The sequence below is a fragment of the Artemia franciscana genome, chromosome 7, assembly GCF_032884065.1.
Source record: "Artemia franciscana chromosome 7, ASM3288406v1, whole genome shotgun sequence".
Taxonomy (NCBI): Eukaryota; Metazoa; Arthropoda; class Branchiopoda; order Anostraca; family Artemiidae; genus Artemia; species Artemia franciscana.
Window position 1 is genome coordinate 9846359 of NC_088869.1, and position 26615 is coordinate 9872973.

A 26615-nucleotide genomic window follows, 5' to 3' on the forward strand; every position below is an offset into this window, starting at 1 on the left:
TTAGAATACTTAGCTTAGGGGCATTAAATATTTTAAACAACCAAAGTGCTTTAATGCCAGCAAGAATAAAACTGAACGTGTATATTATTTTTGAGAAAATGAATACTTAAGAGAAGAAAACTGGACACGTAAAAGATGAAACCATCTGTGTAATAGCTCAAACCCTTAGAGAGGACCGGAGGATTTTTTCTCCAGGAAGGGGAGGGTGTATAACATAAAAAAATGTACGTTCAGTCCGTAGCCTTATTCTTTCGAGGGAAAGGGGAGAGAGTCTATCTGACTAATGTAATAGGTGTTTGAGTATGCATGAAACTGTTTTACTAGTTTCAGTAGTCATATCAATGACTTATATATTTATCTATCATCTTGCAACGAAACATTTTTTGTTCATTGCAAAGTATTATCAGTGCCATAGCTAATATGAATAACTCTCAGATTACCAAGCAATACGTAGCACTGTTGGGTGGTTATCGTCACGTGGGAGATGGCAACACTGTTGTTAGTAAAACTAGAATATTATCCAATTTAGCTTAATTGTTTTACTCCTCTCTGGCCAGCAGTGGTTTTTCTTTTCTTTTTTGTTTTTCTTAACTACGTGGCTGTCCAAATTAAAGATTCTTAAATTCAAAATCTTTGTTTTCTGGAAACTGCATAAAAAAAGCTTAGAACTTTTATGTAAAAAAAAAATAGTTTGAAAGAGTATCTGGAATATAAGAACTATAATTTCTCTTTTAAAATATTAAAAAGCTTAAACAAGCTTTCTTTAAAAAATGCAGAAAAAAAACCAAAAACAATTAGGTAAAAAAAAAAGTCTGAAACGTAGTATAAAGAAAATTAAAACTTAAAAAAATTATTAAAAAAACTATATAAAAAACCTAAAAACCTTTAGGTGAAAAAAAAATACAGTCTGAAACGGAGTATCTGGAATGAAAAAACTATAATTTTTTCTTAAAAAATTAAAAAAAGCTTAAAAAACTTTCTTAAAAACTGCTTAAAAAAGGCTAAAAACCTTTAGATAAAAGTCTGAAACGGAGTATCTGGAATTTAAAAACTATAATTTTTTCTTTAAAAATAAAAAAAAAAACTTAGAAACAAACATTCTTCAAAAAATGCATAAAAAAGCCTAAAAACCTTTAGGTAAAAAGAAAAATAAAGTCTGGAACGGAGTGTCAGGAACATAAAAACTATAATTTATTCTTGAACTCGAGCCTTAAATCACAAGGAACAACTTAGAAGAAGGTCGATTAGAACTGAATACCTTTTCATCCATCAAACGAAAGTCGGCTTTCCAGTATCGAAGGACTTTTAAATCCAAAATCTATCTACAGACGTTTACTTAAAAATTTAACCTCTCTAGTCTCACAAATAGAAGATGATTAGTCAAAAAAAATATATTAGGGCAACAAATCGAACGGGGTGTCAAATTTTTTTTAATCTTTGCTTTTTCCCGTAACTCATGGTTTTTTAACTCGCCAGTAAGGCAAGAAACAAAATAGAAATACTGACAGAACCACTAGACAGGAATATGAAGGTCAAGTACGAGGTATCAGGTCAAATGGATTTAGTGGTTTTTGGATCCCCTCTTAAGTTTGTTTGCATAACAACTGATACCATTCTGGTAACATATCTGGCAATACAGCACAGAAGAGTAACATAATATAAGAAAAAAAAACGGTTTAATATATATTAATTAAAAATTGGTTTCACTAACTACCCATTTCATAGCCCTGGGTTAAAACAAGGAACATAAACAGGGTCTACCTTAACGTGGCTGATTACTCGGTTGTCTAGCTCCTCCCTTAGTAGATATTACTATGATCCTCCTCCTCCTCCCTTACTAGCTCCTCCCTAGCATCTTTGTAGATATTATACGCTTAAAAGGTTATGAATATATTAGTCTCATTTGCCGCTTGGTACACTATTTACTGCTGGCATGCATTTTACTTCTGTTACTGGTAAAGTGTTCGTTTCGAAACATCCTCTTAGAACCTTTCAATGCAGGGGAGAAAAGATGTAACGTCGAAAAAAAACGGCCCATGCTAAAGGTAGATCCAGAGTGATACTACAGTAAAAAAAAAAAAAACGAGGATAAGAGGTACAGCTGTGTCTACACTATAGTTTCTGAGGAAATTGGAAAATTAGGAAAAGCGCAAAGAAATTGCAGATTACATTGAAAAAAACAGAAATAAGTTGAAAATCATAAAAATCTTAATTTCAAAACTATACCTGCATTTTCATTTTCGTTTATTCTGGGGAGGAAGGAGGTAGTACACCCCCTGCCCTTCTCAATGGGTTATCTTATTGACTGACGATTCTTGTTTTAACCCCACCCTATAGTTGTCATAAGAAGAAAACATAATGTATCCCAGCTTTGTCCGAAGAATTAATGTTATCTATTTTCATTAAAACTTCTCTTGACGGAGGATTTTTTTTTTCTCATCTAATCGTGCCGGTAAAAAGTCAATCTGTCTTTTTTTGCTTTTGGTAAATTCTGTCTACTTGGACTAATCAAGGTTGTTTATCTCAGAAAAGCAGCTGTTCTGATCAGAATTGTGTCGAGAATTGGTTTCACCTGAATCACAGTGAAAACACTGGGAGCAAATTTTTAAACCGATTTTTTATTATTATTATCGCACTCGTTGAAATACCCCTTGTACCTCATGCAATACCAAATACCCCACTGCGTACGTGACTAATCTGTTATTTCTCCAAAAAAGCATACCATTACAATATTGTTTATTTTATCTCCTTTTTTCAGATTTACGATACTATTTTTTGCTTTATTTTGTTATTGTCTGTTCTCTTTTTGTTTTCAGCAGTTTTACAAGCTTTAATCCAAGAGAAAAAACAATAATCGGTATTCTTCCTTATAATAAAATTAACCCCGCAAGCTTTCTTATCAATACGAATAAATAGATAAAAATAAACCTAAAGTTTTAAACATAATGATTTCAAACTTTTTTCATTGTACAAGGTTTGCCTTGTCCAAATTATTTTTATTTTATGTACAACAGTTCCCAAATTTAATTTCGATACAAGAAAATCTAATTCTGAGCACGATTCCGATTTAGAACAGCTGCCTTGTCGAAATATTCAACCTTGATTAAACCAAGTATATAGAATCTAGTAAAAGAGGAAAAAAAGATCAACTTATTCACGAGTTTATGTAGAAGATGATATCAGTGTGTTAGCAAAAAACCATCATGCAGACCTTCTATCAATGGTTTTAACGTCAATACAAAGCTTTTTTTCAAACAGTTCGTGGTAACGAACTGTAGTAAGGAGCGACCCGGCTCAATAGTAACCGAAACTCTAAAACATGGAATTTTGATACCAATAGTTACATCAAAAGAATCGCATTTTAATGCTAATTTTAGATATATAAGTGTCATCAAGATTAGTTTTACCCATCAAAAGTTACGAGCCTGATAAAATTTGCCTCATTTTCGAAAATAGAGGGAAACACCCCCTAAAGGTCATACAATCTTTACGAAAATCGCACCATCAGATTCAGCATATCAGAGAACCTTATTTTAGAAGTTTCAAGCTCCTATCAATAAAAATGTGGAATTTCGCATTTTTTGCCAGAATACAGATCACGGATGCGTGTTTATTTGTTTTTTGTTTTTTTTTTTTTTTTCAGGGGTGATCGTATCGACCCAGTGTTCCTAGAATCTTGCAAAAGAGCTCATTCTAACGGGAATGAAAAGTTCTAGTGCCCTTTTTAAGTGACCAAAAAAATTGGAGGGAACCTAGGCCCCCTCCCACGCCAATTATTTTCCCAAAGTCACCGGATCAAAATTCTGAGATAGTCATTTTATTCACCGTAGTCGAAAAACCTTATAACTATGTCTTTGGGGCGACTTACTCTCCCACAGTCCCCGTGGGAGAGGCTACAAGTTAGAAACTTTGACCAGTGCTTACATATAGTAATGGTTATTTGGAAGATCACAGACATTTTCAGGGGGATTTTTAGGTTGGGGGGGGGTTAGAAGAGGGAGATATGTTGGAGAAACTTTCCCTGGAGGAGTTCGTTGTGGGGGAAGAAAATTTTCATGAAGGGAGCGCAGGATTTTCTAGCATTATTTAAAAAAAAAAAAGACAATGAAAAAACAAATAATGTGAAAAGGTTTTTCAACTGAAAGTAAGGAGAAGCATTAAAACTTAAAACGAACAGAAATTATTAGGCATATGATGGGCTCAACTCCTCCTAATACCCCGCTCTTTACGCTAAAGTATTTTTAGTAATTTAAACTATTTATTCTACGGCTTTTGTGATTCAGGGGTCATTCTTAAGAAATTGGGAAAAAATTTAAACGTTGGTGTAAAGAGCGAGGTACTGACTAGGGGGTGACCCCCCCCCCATATACGTAATAAAAACATGAGAATACAGAAGTTCGTTACGTAAGCTAATTTGTAAGTTACGTACATCTTTTACTAATAAAAACATTCGTAAAAAATTAAAAGTTCTAGTTGCCTTTTTAAGTAACCAAAAAATCGGAGGGCAGCTAGGCCTCCTCCCCCCTCCCTTTTTTCTCAAAATCATTCGATCAAAACTATGAGAAAGGCATTTAGCCAAAAAAATATGCAAATTTCGTTTTAATTATTCATCTGCGGAGAGCCAAAATCAAAACATGCATTGATTCAAAAACGTTCAGAAATTAAATAAAAAAAAGCTTTTTTACCGGAAAGTAAGGAGCGACATTAAAACTTAAAACGAACAGAAATTACTTCGTATATGAAAGGGGCTGCTTCCTCATCAACGCCCCGCTCTTTACGCTAAAGTTTTTTTTACTATTTTAAAGAGTAGAGTTAAGAGAAAGAGTCAAACTTTAGCATAAAGAGCGGGGCGTTAATGAGGAAGCAGCCCCTTTCATATACGAAGTAATTTCTGTTCGTTTTAAGTTTCAATGCCGCTCCTTACTTTCCGTTAAAAAAAACTTGTTTTTTTTTTTTAATTACGACTATGTGACAGGGTTACAAAGAGTCATAGGCAAATAAAAGTAACCAATAAGCGGGGCAAGGGACTACTAGCCCTTCTCCCCATTTCCCAAATAACCAAAACCCAGAAAACGTACATATGCTTACAACATCAGAAAAATTAATTTAATGCAACCTTTTCTTTAACCTTTGCCCCCCTCAAAATGAAAATTTTCTACGGACTTATCCACTGCATCCCCCTGGACATACTAATACAGGAGAAGATAAGCATTTAGCATAAGCCGACATGGATCAACAATTTACCGAGCTATAAGGGTTTAAAAACAAGAATAAGTTAGTACTTTCAATAGGACCAAGAAAAAAATGACTTGAAGAATATAGTTTAGAAAAATTAATTTTTATTTTCAAATTATACCTCCCTGCTGACAAGCTTTTTGGGCCAAATCCCTTTAACGATATTCTTTGTTTTCTGTCTGCCTCTCATTCATTGGGTTGTTCATTCCTCAGTTTAATTTTATTGTGATTAGCTAATTATGACTTGTGATTGGCTAATTATGGTATAATTAATAAATTATTTAAATTAACTTTGTAAAACCGTTTTGCTGGAATAAAACTTTTGTTTTACCTTTCTTTTTTCTTTCTATGCTACACATTCCAATCTATTGCGACGAGAGAAGGGTTTAAGTTCTGCTGTTCTTACAGAAAGTATTAACACCAGATTGATAAATAGGGTATTACGTTTTGAGAAGCTACGTATAATTCCTACATAGCGCCAAATAGAATGGTTTTCGAGTGTTCTTGAGCCAGACAAAGAGCCAAGAGTGTCTGGGCTGAAGTGAAGACTTTGGTGAGCTTTAGTTTCTTCGCCTGTTTCCACTTTTGAGCAGAAACCTTCGTTCTAGGAGTCAAGCAGGTGTGCATTATTTTCAAATTAAATATAGTCTCAAATCTAAAAGTATTTATTACGTGCCACGGCTCCCTGGCCGATAAAGCCAAAAGATTTTCTTATAATAATAAATAGAAAAAGTTAAAGGTGATACAGATGAGCATTTTCGGATTTTTATTCAAAAAAGATTTACGAAGCATTTTTCGATTTATTGAGCATAGTTTGGATTTTTATTTTCATTTAAACTGTTCAATAATCCTGGATGAGCTAATCAAAGCACATGACCAATAAATATTATATATATATATATATATATATTAACCTTGTTCATAAGAAACACCCATTTGGAAATGTTAAGGGAATGAGAAGCCCAAGTTCAGTCCTCTCCCAGTGCCAACATTTTATCAGGAAGAGACAAGTAACATCTTTCTTAAACCAGAAATGCGCGAATACTTTCAACCTCTATTAGTGGATGCACAAAGTGAGTCCGTGACACCTGCAGCACCCCCCTACTCGACAAAACTTTTTAGCAGGGAGTTACCTTACTTGAGGCAGAGTCACTCAAAAATCTCTAAACTTTATTAAAGAAGACACAAAGTGGCCTCGCAGCCTCTCTAACACTCTCACCGTCCTGCTCCAAACTTTTCAGCTGAGAGATGGGTATTTCGCACCTTGTTTGAACCGGAATTACACAAGAAATTATAGTCTGTATTATTTGATAACCAAGGCGGATCCATGGTCCCCATAAACTACCCCATTATCAGCTTTTCAGTAGAAAATTGGGCATTTGAGTAGTGATGCCTTTTTGTATTCAACCGGACAGATAGGCCTTACCTTAGACCTTAGTTCCTCCAGAGCAATCGGTGGCGCATAGGGCGTCGACAAAGCCTCTCCATTCGTCTCGCATTGGTGCTGCAGCGATTACGTCTCCCCATTCAGGTATTAGTGAGGTGCCAGCCGTCCTCAGATCTCGGTCATATGTTCGTCTCAATGTATTTTTGAGGCAGCCTCTCTTTCTTCTACCGTCTGGCTTCCATTCATAGGTTGCTCGAGGAAGGCGGCTCTCTTCCATACGAAGAACGTGTCCCAGGTATGTCCACCGCCTTCTTTTCAGCAACTCAATGATTGGAGGTTGACCTGCTTTTCTGCGTATTTCTGCATTTGTAACTTTTTGTTGCCAGCTTGTATATCAACATTCTTCTGAGGCTCATATTTTCAAATGCAAGGATCCTTTTTTCAATCTGAGTGTTTATTTTCCAACATTCACTTCCGTAAAGGAGAATTGAGAGTATATTGCTGTTGAAGAGTCGAAGTTTCAGTCGCATTGAATATTTAATACTTTTCCAAATAGGCTTCAATCTATTGAAGGCACCTGTAGCTTGTCCAATTCTACGGTTAATCTCGGTCAAGATCTCTCCATCACAATCAATCCAGCTACCTAGGTACTTGAACTCCTGGACTTTAGTAGATCCTTGTTTTTACAATGGAGAACGAGCGGCGAGGCTGTGATGGCCATGCTCTTCGATTTGTCAATGTTTAACTTGAGCCCGACATTCTTTGCATTCTCAGTAATAGTGTCAAATAGCTGCTGCAACCGTACTTTAGACTCTTCGAGAAGGATAAAGTCGTCCGCGAAGTCCAGATCGAACAGTTGCTTGTTGCTTGTTGCTTACTTTTACCCCGTAGCCCGATGCGAATCTCAGGGCAAAATCCATTATAATTATAAAGAGCACGGGGGAAAGTACACATCCTTGACGAACACCAGACATGATCTTGAAAAATCTGGTTGTACCGTTTTTGGTCTTTACGCAACATTCCGATTCTTCATAAAGCGCTATGACCATATCTATTATTTTCTCGGGAATTCCGTAGTATTTCAAAACTCTCCACAAGCAATCTCTGTCAAATGAGTCAAATGCTTTTTCAAAGTCAATGAATAGGAGGTAGAGCTTCTTCTTCCATTCTTTTGATTCTTCGACAAGCATTCTCAGTACAAATATTAGATCAGAACAGGATCTCCCAGTTCTGAAACCATGCTGCTCTTCTCGTAGAGTTGCGTCTAGTGCTTTCCGCAGACGCTGCAAAATGACGGAGGCTAATAGTTTGGATGAGACAGGGAGACGATTGATGCCTCTCCAGTTATGGCAGTCCATCAAGTCTCCCTTTTTGAAGAGTTTGACTTTAATGCCTCTGCTCCAATCTCTTGGGACCTTCTCTAAGGTCCATATTTTGGTGAAGAGGGAGAGCCAAATGGACATACAGGTACTAATTGAGTACTTCAGCATTCCTGCTGGAATGACATCAATACCCGGGGTTTGTCCATTTTTAATTTCTTTGCTGCATGCATGATCTCCTCAGCACTCGGAGGATCTGTATTGATGTCTAAATCAATAGATACATATCAATAGATACATATCATATCAATAGATACAACTAATAAATCAATAGGACAGATAGGGGGTAAACTATTGGAGCTACTAGCCCCTCAAGACATTATTACGAAAACTTGGGTCTAATACGATAGCGCACCTGTAACAGTATAGTACACCTACGTAATAGGGAAGTTTTTCTAAGGCAAAGGAACAAAAACAAAACGTTGCATCAGCAACACTTTTTTCGACCAAAGGATACTCAAATTTGCCGAAATATCATCTTTCTCGCAGAACAAAAAAAAAACTCCCCCTACCGTATTTTATCATAAATAGAAATCCCGTTCCCCATATCTCACCGTTTTTACAAAAGATGGAGATTTAAAAATTACAATAAACTGCAGATTATTATATATTCAAAAATTAATTTAAAATAAATTTATGTATATATATATATATATATATATATATATATATATATATATATATATATATATATATGTGTATATATATATATATATATATATAGGATATATATATGATTAAATACAAATATAAGGATTATTATGAACTGCAAAAGAATAATAATGTTCCGTTAACGGTATAATCTTAAGGACCTTTTTTTATAAAAAGAAGCTGTAACACTGCCATACTTAGCATTCAAAACCGTCCATCAATAAGCGGATGATTTTGAAACTTTCCTTTTTTTTATTCCGTTCCGCGAAAAGAGATACATAGGTAGTGGTTTAGGTCGTCATTTCAGGGTAAGACTTATAGAATAATCTTAAATAAGAAGATTTGTTTATAATGCTTTAGTTTAATTATAGTATCCAATTGAAACAGGGGTTATTTGGTTGTTTGGGCGACATTCTGCGTTGATTGGCTACAATGAACAGAGAATTACAGCGAAATTGTGCCTCAAACTCGAATGTTTTTATACTAATGACTACGCATTAACCCAAGGGGTTATGGGCCGTACAAATTATAGCTAGGTTAGATCTTATTCTGGACTCAACAATCTAGATTCTGACGGATACGAGACTGTTAATTTGCTTCACGTCTTTTAAAGCTTACTTTTGAAGTCAATTTGTTTGCTATTTGCATCGAAAAGATCAATGACTAGGAAAGAAAATTGCCAAAGGTGTTGATAAAACACAAGTTTTTTCCTGAAAAATATGGCAGAATAAAACAAGGAATCTAAATAAAAAGTAATCAACAAAATCAGTTTCTCGGCAAAATCGATTTTTGAATTGCTTGGCAATAAATTTAAGAAAGGTTGAGAAACAAGTCAGGAGTCTACCAAAGATAATATCTGATCCAAAGGTCACCAACGCCAATGGACATATTGCTCATCCAAACCATTTGGCTAGGCCGAACCAACGTTTAACAGCGCACAAAATAGCAGAGAAAGCTGCAATTATAAGTGAATTCCTGATCGAACTTTGCTCCAAAACCAACATTAAAATAGCACGAAATTAGAGGATGACCTGTTATGAGCTTTTAACTCGTTCAAATGATTAGCCAGCCTTTCTGCCTTGTATTTACAAACATCTACTACTACTAATGCTACTACTACTAATAATTTATTATAATAACAATAATAACAATAATAGTCACAGCTTTGCCCACTCCTTCTACATCCAATCAATTGGAAAAATCCGTCTTTACAACTACTCAAGAAGTTCCAACTTCCTATAATCTCTCCTTACGCCATTTTCTCAACCCATTTGGGACGGCCTACTTTTCGTTTGACCCTAGATGGTTAGCCAATAAGGATGATATTTGGCAATATGTCACTCTTCATCCGCTGGACGTGTCTTACCCATGTCAACCTTACTCTTATTATAGCCCTAAAAAGTGTGGTTTCCAAACATCCCAGGTACACAAACTGAAGTTCCTGTTAAAAGGGTAAACATATGAGTAAATAACTAAAAAAAATAAAAGAATCATAGATACAATAATGAGAGGTCTCAAAAAGTTTGGTCGGCAGTTGGTTATGAATCTTGTAGAGACTAACAAAAATTCCAAAAAGGGGGAAGATGATTAAAATTAGTTACACCACATGCAAAATACTATACATTTTTAACAAACCCCTTAAAGCAAAGATTCGACAATTTTTCAAACTGACTAGCACTATTTTGTTTCTTCCTCTATATATCAACTCAAAGGTAAATAAATCTTTCCTCTAAGAGGTCTTTGACTCCTAAATTGCCCTGCCTAAAAAGCCTATTCCAAGGATCAATAGCTTTTGAGTTTCTTAGTGAAGCAACCAACCGTACCCGCTTAAGACACCATTACCCACAACTTACCATTACCCGCTCTGATTCGGTTGGTATTTTCGAATATCATTTCTAGGTCAAGCAGGGGAAAAAACACAAAATATTGATATAATATCTATCGTGGCCTGAGCCACGCTATAGTTGCTCGTGAGGAGAAAAAACAAAATAAACGCCCCGAACACATAGCCAATAACAGTTTGAAACTCCCGCAATTGTCAATTCACTGATTGTTTCTCGAGAAAATAAAAATAAAATAAACACCCCGAATACATGGTCAATAATGTATCAAGGGTAATAATGATTTAAAGCAAAATTTTTGAAAATTAGAATTGTTAGAACAGCAGTTTCATTACCTGTAAGCTAAGCCTGACAAAATGTATACAGGTATATTATGTCCCCAAGAAATAAAAAACCGGTACAAATCACTATGTTTTAGTTGTATTTACCTACTCGGAATGACAATAGTTTAATTCTAAGAAAATCAGAGGTTAATTAATTCGATCGAAAAAGAGGTTAAGTAAAAAAAAAGAATTCAGAGCATTGGCGTAAATTCACGCAGAATTAGGGCAGGGTCTAAACGTGTTTTTCAAGATCTAGGGGAGGCAAATATGTGGTTTTTAAAAAGATTTACAATGAGAATACCCAAAAAAGCAATGTTTCAATGAAAATACCCCAAAAAAGTATTTTCCAAAATCTAGGGGGTAAAAAAACCTAAGAAAATAGCAGTTGCGGCGCTAGATTTTCCCGGGCTCTTTGTGGCATCAATTTGGAGGGTCCCAATACAACACGAAAAACAAATATAAAGAAGAGAAAACGAGGATAATTCTTTTTTTTACAATGTTTTTTTCTTTGTGTCATGCTTAGCCAATGTGGTCACAGAAAATACTGACGGTCCCAGTGGCAATTACTACAAACCAGAGATAATATTTATGTCATTTATTTGATCAAATCCTATTGTGTAGGTATTTTTCTGGTCTCAGCTTCAATTTCAGGGTAAATTTTCACCATTCAGCACGAGGGATTATTCTGTGTGGTATTTCCATGCTGAACAGGGATGGCAGTGAGTTGCCACATCCTTCCATTTTTAGGTTATGTGCAGCCGCAGAGGTTGCACATGTCTAACGCCACCACTGGGATGAAGGCAGCCTTGGTACATTCTGAAGGACAAAATAGTTAAGTTGTGGGGTTTTCAAACCAATTTCTTGTCATTTTAATTTTCTGCTTCAATGTGAAAATCGAAATATTAAAATCGTGCAAAAAACAAATATTATTCATAAACCCTGGCGTTTCTTCCACAATAAAATCTCAATCAGTTAAAAGTCAAGAATAAACAAGAGTTATGTCATAAACATGTGTCACATAAACATATGTCGAATAAACATAAGTTTTGTCATAAACATGTCATATAAACATAAGTAATTATGTCAATGCATACAAGACATTCGAGACTTCTTACCCTTCCCATTCCATCCTCCATAGAGGGTACTGTGATGTTGGCCATGCTGATAGATAACACTTCAGACGTACTCTTGGGTATGCTCAACGTTGTTGGACTAGAAAATGGCGAAATTACAGATGACGATCGTCGACTTCTGACATTTGTGCAATCGTTTGGCATTTTTGAAACACATCTTTTGTGGTAGTTTTGGCCACAGCCTGGAATAAAATAATAAACAAGATTAATAATAAAGCAGTGTCTGCTTAAAGAACAGTTTGGCACAGTTTATGGTTGCAGTATCAGCTGCAACCATAAACTGTTAGTGTAGTAATGCTGCACTAATACTGCTGTTAGTGCAGTAATACTGCACTGTTGATGCAGTAATACTGCTAATACTACAACTGTTAGTTGCAGTAGTAGCTGCAACCATAAAAAGCAAACCATGACCAATGGTAACCGAAAGCTGGAAAACGTGTTTTCCAAAAAACTGTCTTGTGGCAAAATTTTCACAATAATCTACATTTAAGATACATAAGATAATCTAACATAAAATAATCTATATAAGATAATCTACATATAACAACTACGATTCAAATTCAACACAATTTATAATGATGAAAACAACTTTGAGAATTCGGAAAACCTTTAAACGTAACATGACTTCATATGGAAGGAAAACCTGCAGCACTGAAATCACCATCGTCATAAATTCTTTTATTAAAGGTATTCCTTGAAAACCCCCATCCTTGAAAACAAAGACAACCGCGTTATTCTATGGATAGCACTAAAATCTTGCCCCTTTTGCCCAGCGCTGGCAGGCTACTAAAAAATCGTTGATAGATGACTAAGTGCACAATCATTCTGTAGTTTCCTAAAAAAAGAGCTTTAGTGACAGGCTAGCTCAGTAGGTCATTCCTTAAAAGTCCTTAGCATTGAGAGTGGACATTTAAGAAACAGGTCATTCTATTTGTTCACCAAAAATTGAATATTACATAATTATTGCTAAGTTAGGTCTATTACTTTCGCCAATCTTCATGCAAAGTTCCTTTCCTAATGAATGAAACCCTATAATACCGAAATTCTTTCTTCATTATATTCAGAAAATATCTATTTATAGGACTTTGAAACTTTTTCCAGCATAAATGCATCACAGTCTGCACAACGATACGACTTTGATATATCCCCGGAGTATATCGGAAAGATTCTGAATTTTTATTTGTTCTGCATATATATATATATATATATATATATATATATATATATATATATATATATATATATATATATATATATATATATATATATATATATATATATATATATCTACTATATCCATCATTCCAAGAAACCAAATCATTTTTGGGAAGTTTGAAGCGCAATATTCAACGATAAATGCTAATCAGGATGAGCAGTTTCAGCGCTATCAACGTTAACAGAGAACCAGAGAGAGATAATATTTCTCAGTCAACAAATCCTTTTGTTAGTTTCTAGCATGAAAGTTCTTAAGCCGAACTGGCCAGACATGACAATAAACAACAAAGAGAGATAAAACTCCCCAAAAAAAGACCTCAAACGAGACTACGACCAGTAGAGAGGAAAGACTAAAACTACGCGGATATTTCGCCTGTATCCAAACTAGGCGTCCTCAGCACAAGATAAAAAGAAAAAACACTAAACTAAAAACAAATAAAACCACCACCAATAATCATAAATACAATTGTCGCTACTGATCCACGTAGGGAAAAGAAGCTATTCGAGTTACTTCAATGAGAACATCAAAGCAACTGAGGAAAAATTATGAAAATTGAAACTTAGTTAACTATTCTGTTGCGAAATAATCTTCTTGTAAGCTAATATTGAAGCAACTCTTTTTGGCATAGTAGGTAATCCTGTGCCCTGGTGATTGTGTAAAATTTTAATTCTCTTATTGATTATTGGTTCATTTTTCAAAAAAAAAATGATAAATTGGGTCAATATTTAAATTCCCTGTGTCTCTATTTATTGAAAGATTAGCAAATATATGTTTTTTAATTTCTATAGCCTCCCTCGCCCACTGAGAAAAACCTCTATCATTAGAAATAGCTGTAGCCTCATCAAATTGTATAAAATGTTCGGGATGAAAGAATGTATGTTCATAGGGTTTTTTCTATTGAGTTGCGATGCTCAATAAATCTTTCAGTAAATTGTTGTTGAGTTCTACCAATATAAAACTTTCCACAAGAACAAGGAATTTTATACACCCCACTAACTAAATCTCCCCGAGTTAAATCCTTCCCAGAATTAAGAAAACTACCTAATGGTCTCACTGATTGGAAACAAGTATCAATGTTATGTTTACCTAAAATTCGTTTAAGCATCTCCCCCAAAGTAGGTACATAAGGCAAAGAAATGAACCTTTTCGGTAAATTTAATTTCTGTGCACTGTGAACCCCAATAACACTATTGTTGTGTTTGATGCGTCTATTTTTTATTATTTTATCAATGAATCTAATCGGGTAGCAATTAAAAAATAAAACATCCCTCAAATACAACAATTCAGAATCTAAAAACTCCTTGGAACAAATTCTGAAAGCTCTATCCACCAGTGCAATCACAACCCCTCGTTTCACTGAAACAGGGTGGCACGAGTGAAAGTTCAAATACCTATCACTGTGTGTAGGCTTTCTATATAATGAGAAAAGTAAATGGAAATCACTTTTAATCAATAAGGCATCAAGGAAAGGTAGTTTGTCATTTTCTTCAAACTCCACTGTAAGTTTTACATTTTTGTCAAAACTATTTAAACGTTTATGGAAAGGTCTAAGGACTCTAAACCGTGTTTCCAAATGCAAACCACATAATCCATGAATCTGCCCCAGAAACAAGGGGAGAGCCTAAAACTGTGTATAGCGGAGATTTCAATATATTCCATGAAGAGATTTGCCAACAAAGGGGAGAGAGATGCCCCCATAGCCAAACCAAACACCTGTTTGTAAAATTCACCTCTAAAACCAAAATAAAGAGAATGTTCATTTGCAAGGATAACCAACTTCATAATGACCTCAATCTCCAAACAAGCCATGGTCACATCTTGTATCAAATCAAAGCGCTGTTGTAATTTAATCCTTAATATATCTTCGCACTAGTTTTCAGTTGATTGAAAAATAATTTTCAGTTGATTTTATCTACCTTATCCCTCTCACTCATATTTCCCCAATTCTCTCTTTATTCCACTTTTTACATATTGAAGATAATGAGGGTTATGTTTCACAACGTTTAATTTCCAGCTGATTTCATCTACCTTATCCCTCTCCCTCATATTTTCCCCACTTCTCTCCTAATTCTGCTTCCACTGGCAATGCCTTTTAAGGCAACTTAAGGTAAGTGTGGGCCCTTAACTGCAACACCTGACTATCATATTATACAGTTATATAATTATTAAAACTACATTATGCTTTAATGGTTTTCAAATCATATATTAAGCTTCCCCTGTATCCTATGAAGTAACCCGGTCTCTTCATCCGTTAATCTTTCCTAAGCCGCGTCTTCAGGCGAATTTCAGATTTTTTTCAGGCGAAGTCATCCACACTTTTTTACTTTTTCTGCCACCTTTAGTCTCTCCATCGCTAATTCTTTGCTCAAAAGGCAAATAAGGCATATTTTAAGGGCCTTTCTTGCATTAAAACTCAAATCTGGTTTACAAGAGGCTATTTTTTCTAGGTCAACATCGCCTGAAAGAGCAATAATGAATCCAAAACTTTACTAATTTACTTCAAGTTAATTTTCAAACAAATATAGTTTCTTTCATTTTGGGAACGTCGATGTTATTTGCGGGTTTTCCCTTGTTTTTACTACACGTTGATTATATCACCGGACCCAGGGGCAGAGGGGGGTTAGGGGGTTTGAAACTCCCCCTAAAAAAAAATCGGACTCGGCAAAACGTAACAAAAATAGATATAAACAAATTTCTTATGCGTGTTTTCAGTTTTTTTTTGTGTAAGCCCCCCTTCCCCCGAAAAAAAACCCTGGATACAGCCCTGGCTGATATACATTATTCCAATGAGTAGTCTTTTTTTTTTCTTCAATATTTCCCTCTGTAGCTCTGGACTTGTCACACAATTACCAATTATCTTATTCATGTGTATTATTTCCTAACTGACAGGTTTTCAAAGAAAAGGATGTACTAAAGAAACATATTTGTTATTTTAACTCTAACCTTTTCATTTTCCTCCTTTTTTCTAGAAAAACGCATTTCAAAATATTCATCAGGCAGATCAATTAAAGCTTTTGTTTATTCAAAAAGAAAAGTAAACGATTTTTCTCTTGTTCTCAATTTAAAATGTGGTTTCAAAAACTGAAAGTTGCATATAAACTTTCTTCCATTAAAATCAATGCGTATTTAAGTATTAACGTAAAATTCACAAAGAAGATAATATACTCTACAGTGTTTGAAAGTTTTCAAGCATTAAAGAACAGGTACAAACTTTTCAAACCTCAAATACTCCTCTTACCGAAAATACATAAGCCATTCATTAGCCAAATCCATTACCTCAAGATTTTAATTTGTTTAATTTTTAGCATCAAAGCAACTGATTGTCTCTTGTATTTTCGTATTGAAAGTTCCTAAAATTGTCCATATCCTAACCATTTTTTTTTTCATTTAAAAAATTTTGAGTAGATTCATAAACAAATGGCCTTAACGGACCTCTATATTCAAAAACATAAGGCGAACACTAACACAAAAAAAACTTTTAAAATAGCAAGATCAGTGGAATTTAAATCCGACTGTTTTAATCATGTTAAATGTCTCGAATAAATGGGGAAATCGGCTTTTTTTTAAGAACTCCATATGCAAGCAGCTTTTGTCAAAAACATGTGTCAAATTTATGATAATGAATCGTAGGCGAAAAATCAATAAAAAATAATGTTAAAACCATGGCATCAAACTTCTTAAGATGTACCTTTCCTTTAAAGGTAAAGTTGTCTTTGAGAATCGCCCGTTCGTTACTGCTTGAATTTTTAAGGACAAAAAGGGGCATCAATTTCAACTAAACAGTTTTGTTTTTACGGTAAAACGTTTTTGTCACGTTTTTGACAAAACAGTTTTTGCCATTTTATGGTAAAAATTTCATTTTGAAACAACTACAGAAAAATCTTAGCAAATCTCTGTTTTTTAGATGTATAAATCGACATTTTTATAAAATGACAAGCAAACGATAATAACAACAGACATTTAGCATTGTTCTGATTTTTTTTTTCCTGTAGTTTGTTTGGTAATAACAAGGAAGGGCTTCGCCTCAAGAAGTTTTCTAGTTATCCTAAGCCAATGGATCTTTTAGGAATGAATATTTACCCAAAACCTGTACTGCTCTAAAAATTCCATTTTGAAACAACCTCAGAAAAATCTTGCCAATCTCCGTTTTTCAGATGTATAAATCAACATTTTTATAAAATGATAAGCAAACGACAATAAAAACGGACATTTCGCATCGTCGTGATTTTTTTTTTCTGTTGTTTGGTTGGTAATAACAAGAAGGGCTTCGCCTCAAGAAATTTCCTAGCTATCCTAAGCCAATGGATCTTTTAGGAATGAATATTTACCCAAAACCTGTACTGCTCTAAAAATTCCATTTTGAAACAACCTCAGAAAAATCTTGCTTATTGATTAATCAATTAATTATTAATTATTAATGTATATTAATTTCTATTAATTATTAATTCTAATTAATTATTTAATTAATATTAATTTCTAATTTATTATTTAATTAATATTAATAATTAATTATTTAATTATTAATTATTAATTAAAATTAATTATTAATTTCTAGGAAAGAAATTTCCTAGCTATCCTAAGTCAATTGAGCTTTTAGGAATGAATATTTATCCAAACCTGTCTTAGGAAGATGTTTTCAATCTCCAGAAAAAAGACCTGTCCATAACCTCGGAAAAATGTTTCGGTAAACGAATGAAACTTCCAGGAATAAATAAACAGCTCAAAATGCACAGAAGAAGGGAGCTTCAATTTTTTGAAGAATTTCAGACTTGAAAGATTCTGCCAAGAGGGGTCTTAAATTTGACAACCCCTTAAATTTGTCTTTTTAGCCGAGCCTGATTTCTAAGAAATAGCTTACCAAGGTAACCACCCAGACGAAGCAGACACAAAACCGCTTGGACGTTGTTATTTTTTTCAAAGTCAAAGTTTTTTAAGACAAAATTTGGGCCTTAGATTCACTCCTAGGAAAGTTACACCGCAATTTCCTGATATGCTACGTTACCTATTCTTTCGCTTCAACCTTTATCTTCTTTTACTGAGGTAAATTCCTTAATGTTTATCCTAATAGTAAAAGTGATTTCTGAAAGGATTTTTTTTTCCATTTTTAAATAGGAATCTTTAAAGAGCTTGTAACTCAGATGTCTTTCCTAATTTTTTCTTTCTTTTTAGCAGCGCCAACGAGACACCGTAGAAGCATAGAAATGTGTAACCAAGCGAATTTTTTTTCAATTTAGGTTTAGTCCCCCCCCCCGCCGTCAAGGAGTGCATGAATTGGTCACTGGTAATGGCTTCACACGAAGGCCATTCCATCTTCAAATTCAAGAATTTCCTTATTTTAACTTTGCATTCTTAATAATACTTTTTAAATTATTTCGCCTAATATATGGAATTCTAAGAAGCAAAAATAATAGAAGTGTGCTTTCTTAGGAGATATTCAAAATTCTAATGTCTTCATTTGCTAATACCATTTTTTAAGGAGTAGTGGCTTGGTTTGCCCACAGCTAAAACTTTTCATGGAATTTCTTAGCACAGATGAAAAATTTGTGGGAAAGACCACACAATGAAAAAAGTATTAAAAATATTTAAAATAGGACAAAGACAATAAGTATATATATATATATATATACATATATATATATATATATATATATATATATATATATATATATATATATATATATATATATATATATATATATATATATATATATATTCTGTAATTATAGATTCTTATGTTGAGCTCTCACCAAATTATTCTGTCACCAAATACATCTGTCTATCATAGATATCATATATGTCTCTGAATGGATTCTTTTTCAAAGGAAACTGAAAAAAAGGATATCCACAATTAGATGATAATCCTGCTTTTGATGAACAATATCGTCTATGTGATTGGGACATCCGGATAAACCGACAGAAAGGATGACTTATGAAAACTGTGTAGATTGTTATATATTTTTTAGCTATGATCTATATATATATACATGTGTGTGTGTATGTGTGTGTTGTTCAAAATATAAATATTTATGCTATAATTGTATCTTTTAAAGCTATAGTCAGAAACTGCTTCTAAACATGCACCTAACCATAACTATAGGGGATAAAACATTTCGGATGTGGTAATTCAAAATGCGTTGCGCAACACATCTCTTTTATACGAGAGGAAAATAGTCCAAAATGCATTACAGGTTTTCCTATTGTTTTGCACCGGACGAAGGCTTTCTTAGGCCTTAAGGTACGGCAAGATAATTTTGACAACAAAAGCTCCATTATTTTACTATTTCTTCAAGTGAGAAGAAATGTACTTTTTGAAAAAGAAAAAGACACAGAATCAAAGCAGAAACGGTGACACAAACTGACCCAATCAATAAAACATGATGAGTTAAAGAATGCACCATAAACAATTTCTGACATCACAATGGACACTAAACAAAAGTTTAACTCCAAGTTTCTACATTTTTTTTTTATTTTAGTTTGTTTTTAATTGACCTTTCAAGTTCTTTATATATATATATATATATATATATATATATATATATATATATATATATATATATATATATATATATATATATATATATTTACATTATAGGTCTTTGTGTGTATACCATAGTTTCACTTATTGATTCTCATGCCAAACACAAACCTTTCGTTAGGGGGGAGGGGGAGTGGCTTTGACAAAAAAAAACTCACAGAATTCTAGCGTTTTAATTTATTCGTATATAGTCTAGGAGGCACATGGCTTTGACTAGGCATTTAAGAAACTGATTTTGGGAGGGGATGGGGCAAAAATTTCAAAATAATCTTCCTAACAATAATTCTGAAATCAATCGATATGCCCCATCAAGATGTACCTTTTTTCAGAAGAAGAAATGGAGAAATATTTGAACTTCTTATAGACTTCCCTTCCCAGTTTTGGGTCAAATTCTAATTAAATCTTGGTTTTCAAGTGTTCGTCGGGCTCAGATCCTCGTATTACAATTTGAGAATATTGCGCTGTTTCTAATTGGAACGAGTCTTTTGGTCTTTTTAGGTCTTTTATCTTTCACATAGTCTTCTTGATATAACCTCTGTTTAATTCCTTGCATATCACGAGGCACAGCACAAATTTCTTCATAATTTTCTGACATTTTTTCTTCGGAGTGGCAAATAAATTCTTTACTTCAATTACTTCTTTTGTGGAATAGACGTCCATTATTACGAGGGATCTTGGTATTAAAATCGATTTTTAAATTTACTAAAATCAAATAATTTTAAACAAAAAAAGGGTGGGGGAGAAGGCCTAGTTTCCCCCCAAATTTTGGCTACTTAAAAAGGCAACTAGAGTTTTTTATTTTTTTACGAAAGTTTTATTAGTAATAAATATACGCAACTTATGAATTACCTTACGTAACGAACTTCTTTATTTGTATATTTTTAATTCGTATACGAGGGTGTTCGCCCCCTGGTCAATACCTCGCTCTTTAAACTAAAGCTTGAAGTTTGTCCCAATTCTTTAATAATCACCCCAGAGTCATAAAGGCCGTAAAATAGATAGTTGATATTACTAAAAATACTTTAGCGTAAAGAGCGAGGTATAAAGGAGGAGACGAACCCCCTTATATACGTATTAATTTCTGTTCGTTTTAGGTTTTGATGGTTCTCCTTACTTCCAGTTGAAAACTTTTTTGGATTTATTTCCTCATTTTTTCTTTACATCTAGAAAATCCTGTGCCCACTTCATGGAAATTCTCTTCCCTCATGATAGATCCCTCCATGTAAAGATCCTCCCACGTAACCCCACTAGCTGGAGAAGAATTTCCAGCAAGTTCCACTGTCATGATGACTGTGTTTATACACAGTTTGACTTTGTTTATCTGAATATCTGCCCCTTTCATCCAACTCGGCTTTCCACTTCCTAGGGCGTTCAACGCGGCTTGAAAATAATTATTTAGCCAATATCCTCCTTCCATTGGACAAATGCAATTAGAGTACGCGTTAAACATGAATATTGAGGGGTCGGAGTATCTCTCCACTTATTGTAAAATATGTTTAGTTTAAAACGATAGTCAATGTTTCAATGGTTACCTGAAGAGAGGGCAAAGTCATCCACTAAGAATAAAATACATATTTCCATTGGCTTCGCTGAAGTTCTACATGGTCCCATGCTTTATGAAGTGTTCCATCTATTTCAGGACTCTGCCTTTTTATCTTTTTTTTGCTTTTGGGCACTTTTTCCAATTAAGACTGATACAATGAATTATGCTTGATTTTCCGGGGCTGGCCTGTTTTTTAGTAGTGTTTGAAATAATATATATTCAACTGCAGAAAAAATTAAAGCTTGGTTTGGTTCACAAACATTGCTGGTTCAAAAATCATGATCTAAATAAGGTTGATTTGAGGTTAAATATATAACAACTATTACTACTAAAAACTCACAGCAGTGTCAAGGCTCCTGAGGACAACACAGCTACGCACACCCCTCCCCCACCACGATTTATTCAAAGCATCACTCCACCCCATTCCAAGAAGTTATAATTTCCTTTAAATTCTTTCTTTGGAACTCTTCCTATGCCATTCAGGGATAATCTGTCTTTCGTTTGGCCAAAGATGGATGGCCAAAAATACAATATATCATCTCTCATCAGTAGAGCATGTCTTAGTCATCTCAGTCTTTCTTTCATTATTTTCCTAATCAGTTGTGAAGAACCCTATTTTCGGAAAAACTTATTGTTTAAGATACAGTCACATGTGTACTTAAAACTATTCGTATAGTTTTCAATACAAAAGATATGATTTTATACCAAGGATATCATAAAAAGTTTGCACATAGCCCCTTTTTTCTTACCCTGCATATCACCCCTCTCCCTTTTAGAAGTTATCGTATTGCTCCCGTATATCCTCAGAATCTAGCTTATCATCTTTCAAGTTAATTGTAGGCACATTTCAAAAATTTTATAAATCTAAAGATCTAACTCTAAATTAACTTCTTTTTTAAAAGAAGTTTTTTCTTTTTTTTAAATTAACCAGAAAATTCGACTCACCTTCACATTTCAAGCCTTGTCGAACCAGCCCGAATAGCATCTCTCCACAAAAATCACAAAATGTCGGGGACTTATAGCTGTGTACTTGAAGCTGGTGAGGACTGATTTGCGGTGCATCTTGTTGTATAGGCGATGGAAGGTTGGCTGAAATTAAAAAGATTATATATTATTTTTATTCAAAATTTATATTGATTACATTTGAATTTTAGCCCAGTTAATGATTATTTTTTAATTATGTTATATTAATAAATTTCTGACCAAAATTTAGTTTTAGTACTTAGTATAGTATTTTATTACATTATTTTAGTTTAAATCATTACTAGTTAAAATTTTAAATATATATATTTTAACATTTATTCATTTTTATTCCTTTGAAAGGAAGAGCTGTCGGTGCGAAATAAAATGGAGAAAAACATTATCATACTCAGCGCAATACTTTACAGTCAGTAACGTCACCTATCTGCCGGCAAGAATCATACCCGAAGCGACAATTCGATGGTTTTTCATAAAGGCCTATTTCGTTGATAGTTGATTAAGGAGCAATCTCTGGTCGTCCACAACATCCAGACGGGTATTTCGAACTTCTAAACATGCTACGATAATGAAATAACATGCAATAATCCCAATTTGAAGTTGGAAGAGCAGAAAATACTAAGTGCAATGTTGGACGATAACCGTAGAACCTTTGGACAAACTAGTCAGTCGAAAACAAATGAAATTCAACTTCTTCATCCAGTTTAAGCTTAATTTTGTCGCACGAAAGCAATTTGTAATTTGGCTCATTATAGTATGTTCCAGGCTGACTTTTATGTTTCCCACAGATTGACTGGACTATGATATATAATCCTGAAACACCATGATGCCTGACTTTCGCTGGCTCTCAGCCAAAAATTCAAGCCAAAATGCGATTTTTCCACTGAAAGTTGAAACATCATCTTTTGATAACTTTAACGCTTGTAATCAAAGTTGCGTTTAAATTCCCACCGAAGCTAGTTTGATAATCAATAATTATTTAAGATTTGGATACAGTAACTATTCCAACATCCCAAAGCTTCATATGGAGTCGCATAGGAATTCTTATCCGATTCAATGAAGTACCTTGAAAACGAGGTACAAAAGCAAAGAAAAAGAGAATAAGATTCTAAAAACATAATTAGACAAAACAGACTTTACTAATCTGAACATGTTGAAACCGTGGTGACAGTAACCCTGTCGAAAGCAAAAACGCCGCCCGAAGTTGCATGGAAGTTCTCAATCAATTTAAAGAGAACCAAGCTTTAAAAAATAATTTAGCCAAAAGCGGCTTCGCTAGTCTTCATATTCAAAACGAGGAACAAAAGCAAAAACGCGACAAGAAGTTGCATGGAAGTTGTTATCCGACTCAATGAGAGCCAAGCTTTAAAAAATAATTTATCCAAAAAGGCTTCGCTATTTAAAATATATTCAAAACGAGGAACGAAAGCAAAAACATGGCTGGAAGTTGCACGGAAGTTTTTATCCGACTCAACGAGAACCAAACTTTAAAAAATAATTTAGCCAAAATGCTTTACTAGTTAAAACACATTCAAAACGAGGAACGAAAGCAAAAACGTGGCGGAAAGTTGCACGGAATTTTTTTTTTCAGACTCAACGAGAGCCAAACTTTAAAAAATAATTTAGCCAAAAACGGCTTTGCTAGTTAAAGTATATTCAAACGAGGAACAAAAGCAGAAACGTGGCTGGAAGTTGCATGGAAGTTTTTATCCGACTCATGGAGAGCCAAGCTTTAAAAAAAATTGCCGAAAACGACTTCCGCTAGTCAAAACATATTGAAAACTGGGACACGGTAACCCCGTCAAACGCAAAAATGTCATGTGAAATTGCATGAAATTTCTCATCCGATTCAAAGAGAACCAGGCTCAAAATCGTCTTGCCAAAAATGACTTGGCTAGTTTAAATATGACTAAGCGCCTTGCAAGTAACGCATGACTGCACCAAGACGTAATTAAATAACACGAATCACTGGAAGATATTATCTGTAGACACGGATTTTTCACTGTTTTCACAAACGTCAAAAAAAAGTCGCCTCCAAATATGAAGAAATTAATTTCTAGAATTATACAGGGAAAGAAATTCTGCACCAAAAGCCACTGAAAAGACAACACAGGGCAAACAAAGCAAGATACGTGAAAAATTACGTTATTTACATTTTCGTATGACATATTCTGAAAAAAATATCGTAATTATTTCAGGTGGGCAGTACTTTTCAAAGTTGTTCTGATTCGATATTTGAATACACCATTAAAACTTGCCCTGAGAGTTGCATCTTCTGGTATCTCGTGGCTAGATTGGACACATGACTGTAACCGATGTACAATATGTACAATACAATGTTTGAACACATCGTAGAAATCCACATCATGAATACGATAAAAATTTCTAAGTGGATTTATAAAAAAAAAACGGAATTAAGACACTAAAACAGACGAAGAAATGGAGGGATCATTTTAAAAATCTTAGGTCAAAGCTGGATTGATACAAGTGATACTGAAACAAAATTCTGATCATGAGCGAAAGAGAAGCCTAATTTTCCTCTTCAGTACTTTCACCTTGTTTATATATATATATATATATATATATATATATATATATATATATATGTATATATATATATATATATATATATATATATATATATATATATACTACAACTACTACTACTACTAACAACTCACTGCAAAATCCAGCCACCAAAGGCCAACACAGCTAAGCACACTCCTCCTTCACCCCCAATCTATTCAAAGTTTCACTCTTTACTCCCTCTTTCCCCCCTATTCAGGGACGACCTGCTTTTCGTTTGTTCCCTTTCGGACGGCCAAAAAACAGGATCATTGGAAATCTGTCATCCTTCATGAGTTAAACTTGTCTTAGCCATTTCAACTTTTCTTTCATGTTAGCCCTGGAAAATAAAACCGAGCGACATTTTTCGTAGAGCTTATTGTTTGATTAAATAAAAAAACAAGTTTTTTCAACTGAAAGTAAGGAGCGACATTAAAACTGAAAACGAACAGAAATTACTTCGTATATGAAAGGGGCTGCTTCCTCATCAACGCCCCGCTCTTTACGCTATAGTTTGACTCTTTCTCTCAACTCTTCTTTTTAAAACAGTAAAAAACTTTAGCGTAAAGAGCGGGGCGTTGATGAGGAAGCAGGCCCTTTCATATACGAAGTAATTTCTGTTCGTTTTCAGTTTTAATGTCGCTCCTTACTTTCAGTTGAAAAAACTTGTTTTTTTATTTAATTTCTGAACGTTTTTGAATAAATGCATGTTTTGATTTTGGCTCTCCGCAGAGAAATAATTAAAACGAAATTTCGATATTTGTTTTTCTTTTTGGCTAAATGGCTTTCTCATAATTTTGATTGAATGATTTTGAGAAAAAAGAGCGGGGGAGGAAGCCTAGTTGCCCTCCAATTTTTTGGTTAATAAAAAAGGCAACTAGAACTTTTAATTTTAGTAAAAGATATACGTAACTTATAAACTAGCTTACGTAAAGAATTTTTTATTCTCATGTTTTTATTACACATATGAGAGGGTTCGCCCCCTCGTCAGTACCTCTCTCTTTACACTAAATCTTAAGTTTTGTCCCAATTCATTAAGAATGACCCCTGAATCACAAAAGCCGTAGAATAAATAGTTGACATTACTAAAAATACTTTAGCGTAAAGAGCGAGGTATTAGGAGGAGGTGAGCCCCTCATACGGGTAATAATTTCTGTTCGTTTTAAGTTTTAATGCTGCTCCTTACTTCCAGCTGAAAAAAACTTTTCCATATTTATTTTTTCATTGTTTTTTTTAAATAATGCTAGTAAATCCTGCGCTCCCTTCATGGAAATTTCATGGAAATTCCTCGATGGAAAGTTCCCCCGGTATATCCCCCTCTTTCCAACCCCTCCCCCCAACCAAAAAATCCTCCTGAAAACACCTGTACACTTCCCAATAACCATTACTATATGTAAGCACTGGTCAAAGTTTGTAACTTGTAGCCCCTCCCATGGGGACTGTGGAGGAGTAAGTCGTCCCCAAAGACATAGTTATAAGGTTTTTCGACTACGCTGAATAAAATGGCTATCTCAGAATTTTGATCCGTTGACTTTGGGAAAATAATTAGCGTGGGAGGGGGCCTAGGTGCCCTCCAATTTTTTTGGTCACTTAAAAAGGGCACTAGAACTTTTCATTTCCGTTAGAATGAGCCCTCTCGCAACATTCTAGGACAACTGGGTCGATACGATCACCCCTGGGAAAAAGAAAAAAGAAAAAAAAACAAACAAACAAATAAACACGCATCCGTGATCTGCCTTCTGGCAAAAAATACAAAATTCCACATTTTTGTAGATAGGAGCTTGAAACTTCTACAGTAGGGTTCTCTGATACGCTGAATCTGATGGTGT

General features: G+C 34.2%; 1 protein-coding gene across 3 annotated transcripts in view; it reads right to left on the reverse strand.

The window, feature by feature from the left end:
• LOC136028824 (serine/threonine-protein kinase D1-like) overlaps window positions 1–26615 on the reverse strand; it is a 171016-nt gene that overhangs the window by 119332 nt on the left and 25069 nt on the right. For all 3 annotated transcript variants that reach the window (XM_065706749.1, XM_065706747.1, XM_065706748.1), the window contains exons 4-5: window positions 22189–22332; window positions 11932–12131 (exon numbers count right to left, since the gene is read on the reverse strand). In XM_065706749.1, coding sequence (XP_065562821.1) covers window positions 11932–12131; window positions 22189–22332 — 344 coding nt within the window. The remainder of the gene's footprint in view (window positions 1–11931; window positions 12132–22188; window positions 22333–26615) is intronic.